We start from the raw sequence: 3,417 nt of genomic DNA, 5'->3' as shown, positions 1-3,417 counted from the left end.
GGACTATTCTAGACAGCGTCCGGATTACTCGCATTACTCAGCCATGGACTATCTGACCTTATGTCGATTATGCTCCCTTACTCAGCGTTACTCATCGCTCAGTCAGCGTCCTCTGGACGTCACATGCTCTCTTCTTATACGCTTACTCATTGTCCTCCCCAGTAGTATATAAGGAGGACTCTGCAGGCCTCTGCTCTTCAGTCGTTCTCTCACAGACTGAAGAGTAAGTCCCATACTACCTATGCTTCCTTACATGTTTACTTACTAGTACTTGTAGCCTCTCTTTGTGCGGCTTACAGGTACAGTACTATGCAATCATAGTCGTTCTCTCACAGACTGAAGACCTCTCTTTGTGCGGCTTACAGCCTTCCAGGTTCAGAGTTCATCATGCACCGTGTATCTAAGTATTTGTGCAAAGAATGCAAGCACGTGATTTATCACGTGAAATGAAATTTCTTGCGGGGCGCCCTATAAAAATGCAAGGTATGAAGACCCACTACCTAGAAGGTAGCTGGGATTTTGACACACTGTCACTCTGGGAACACGTCCACTTCGGACGTCCATAACTCGCTCAGTGCCTGATATCTTGCCTTAATCCATTCAGTTCTCCAATCTCCTCATCCGTCCGCAGAGCAAGATACTGCTTTCGTCGCAATCCACACACTTCAACTAAACCCAAGTTCCCGTGACCTCCGTGGCACTCATAGACGGATATTGGATGGCGCACATATTGCAGAAGCATAGGAAGGGCATGGGCAGTATTGTAAGGAGGTACCGGAGTAGTGGAGATCTGAACAAGGTAAGGCCACCCCGATGCTGAATCCTTGCCAGCTCTTTCCCCATGTACTACATGCTGTTTCACCTGGCAAGTTCCCATATAATTTGTCAATGTATTAGCTGTACTTTGGTATGATATGTATTGTAATATATGCCCATTGCACTACCATGGTGTACAGATTCACGGAGGTGTACTCTCTTTGGACTTGCACCAGCATCTCAACTGTATGCACATAGTGAAGATTCCCTTAAACATGGCCTCAATGGGAAGGAAATTGCCAACTTGAACAGCCTGCACTGTAGGGTTCATCATGGGTAGGGTTACCCATCGCAGGTTTGACCCAAGGGTCATGCGGTCAGGGGTTGGGGTCAGGGAGAGGGCACCCGAGCAGGATATCACCCATACCTGTGCAGCACCTGAGACCCAAGTGCCAACCCGCCACAGTTTCCTATTGGGTACACCGGCCTACTGAACGCCGGCACTCATTTGAGAACTCAGCCACAAGTGGAAATTTATTAATCCAGCCACTATACAGTTATTAGGTAATCCAGCGGTATTTCTTTGTGTCCGTGCCAGTAACACCTTCACAAACACAACTTAACTCCCCTCATCGTACTCAACCTCTCCAACTCACCATGACCAAACGCACTGCCATGTCAACCGGTGGGCGCATGCCCAGCGCGACCAAGAAGCCCCACCCATCTGAGCGTGGCTTAGACAGCGCTGCAGACGAGCACACCAAGGGGGATGGAGGCAGTCGCACCCTGTCGTGCATGCCAACTGACACCTCCATTCGCTTTTCTGCAACCACCTCCTCTTCCCAGCATGGCAGTCATCGCCAGACCACCTGCCACACAGAGGAGGAGGAACACGCTGAGCTGGAACGTGAGCACATTGTTGTTGTCGACGAGTCGGGCAGAGGAAGGTGCCGGTGCAAAGTCTTCCGATGACATGATGGATGTTGATGCAACGGAGCCCGCCGCTGCCAGTGATGACGAGGAGTCCTCAGACACTGAGCTCGGTGAGTGTATCATATTCTGTTCATCTAGGTACAGGTGCTTACCTTCTATCCTAGAGCGGCTCCAGGCAGACTGGACGTCCCCAGTCTACAGCTTCTACAAGGCTACGCCGGAGATCGTGTACAAAAAGGGCTGCCATGCGCATGTCTTCACCTGCCTGGCCAAAGGATGTGGGTACGCTTGTTGTCGCTTCCTTGACACAGGTGACTTGTCCTCGACAGGCAACCTTCGCCATCATGTGTGGAAGTGCTGGGGTCCCGAGGTGCTTAAGGAGGCTGACAAGGTGGCAAATGTTGCCGAGGTCCAAGAGAAAATTGTTGGAGACCTGCAAAGAGATGGAACCATTACATACAGCTTCGAGCAGAAGAAGGGCAAGGTGTTGTACTTGCACCATACCCACACCCATGCTGAGACCAGGTGCGTGCTCAATGGATATGTTTGTCAGTGCCAGCTAAGTGGCAGTAAATCAGGGTCGAGATCGTGAAGTGGGTAACTCAGAGCATGCGTCCGCATGTCATTGTGAAGGATCTGGGCTTCCAGAGCCTCATGAAAACTGGCCGCCCGGGATACTGGATCCCCTCACCATCCACCATAGCTCGCGACATCCAAGTCATCTACGCTAAGTGTCGTGAGAAGATTGTGCACCTCCTCCAAGAGGACGAGGGCAACCTAAGCTTTGCCACAGATGCGTGGACCTCACCCAATCACTCCACATTCATCGCCGTGACAGTGCACTTTGTCCTCAATGATGAGCCCATCAGTATGCTCCTTGACTTGCTGGAGGTCGCCAAGGTGCATCAGCTCAGCTGTCTCTCATGTGACAATGTGTCGCCCAACAATGTCATGACTGAGCTGCTTGGTGAGCGCATCAAGAGCTTTGAGGGTGCTCTAGGGCATGTGCGCTGCTTCGCACACGTCATCAACCTTGTCGTTAAGACCCTGCTGCGTCAATTTGACATACCAAAAGCTAAAGCAACCAAGGACATCGATGAGGAGGACCAGGAGCTCTATGAGCTGGTGGAGGAGGACGACAATTACGATTGATGAGGAACAAAGAAATCGTTTCTTATGGGGTGACCTTTCTGCCAACTCAAGTCGTGTACGTGGGAAAAAAATTTGGAACCCAGCTGATCAGAGGTTAGTTTTGAAATAGGCGCCACATACAAAATCTTGTAATGTCCACAGGGTTAGGGTTGGATTCCAATAGCACAGCTTAGGGTTAGCCTTAGATCAGTTCTAATCACAACTCTTACCACATGTAAAGCCTCTCCCTGGGCGCTTGTGCAACCCTACCTTGCACAGCACATGTGCCCCTCACTGCCCACTACTGTATATGCCTATAGGCTATGCACTGTATCAAAACATGACTTTAACACATGATATAGTGTAGCTCAAGCGCTACACCCTTAGTTTCCTTTCAGAGCTATAGTCTGGTAGTAGTAGTTATATGACATATGCCACTACAAGAGGCTAGTCAGCTATCAGTTGAGGTGTTATGTACTGACATATAGGGTGAAATCTGTTTTTGCATTCCATCCATTATTGCCAGTCACTGAACTGAGGCAATTGAGGAAATGAACTCATGCATGCATCCTGGCCTAGAATACATAAAATGTAAAG

At 49.7% G+C, this 3,417-nt stretch overlaps 2 protein-coding genes across 2 annotated transcripts; both read left to right on the top strand.

Annotated features, from left to right (window-relative positions):
* Window positions 1–1,849: 1,849 nt before the first annotated feature.
* Window positions 1,850–2,595, top strand: TRAVEDRAFT_83494 (uncharacterized protein; the record flags this gene model as incomplete). The annotated part of the gene is made up of 2 exons (XM_008035113.1): window positions 1,850–2,214; window positions 2,340–2,595. Coding segments are annotated over 2 exons (621 nt in total), but the record flags the coding sequence as incomplete, so codon positions are not given.
* Window positions 2,596–2,802, top strand: TRAVEDRAFT_78641 (uncharacterized protein; the record flags this gene model as incomplete). The annotated part of the gene is made up of 1 exon (XM_008035112.1): window positions 2,596–2,802. A coding segment is annotated over one exon (207 nt), but the record flags the coding sequence as incomplete, so codon positions are not given.
* Window positions 2,803–3,417: the final 615 nt, after the last annotated feature.

This window comes from Trametes versicolor (genome assembly GCF_000271585.1).
Source record: "Trametes versicolor FP-101664 SS1 unplaced genomic scaffold TRAVEscaffold_1, whole genome shotgun sequence".
In the NCBI taxonomy this organism is placed as follows: domain Eukaryota; kingdom Fungi; phylum Basidiomycota; class Agaricomycetes; order Polyporales; family Polyporaceae; genus Trametes; species Trametes versicolor.
This window is presented reverse-complemented; position numbering and strand designations above follow the sequence as displayed.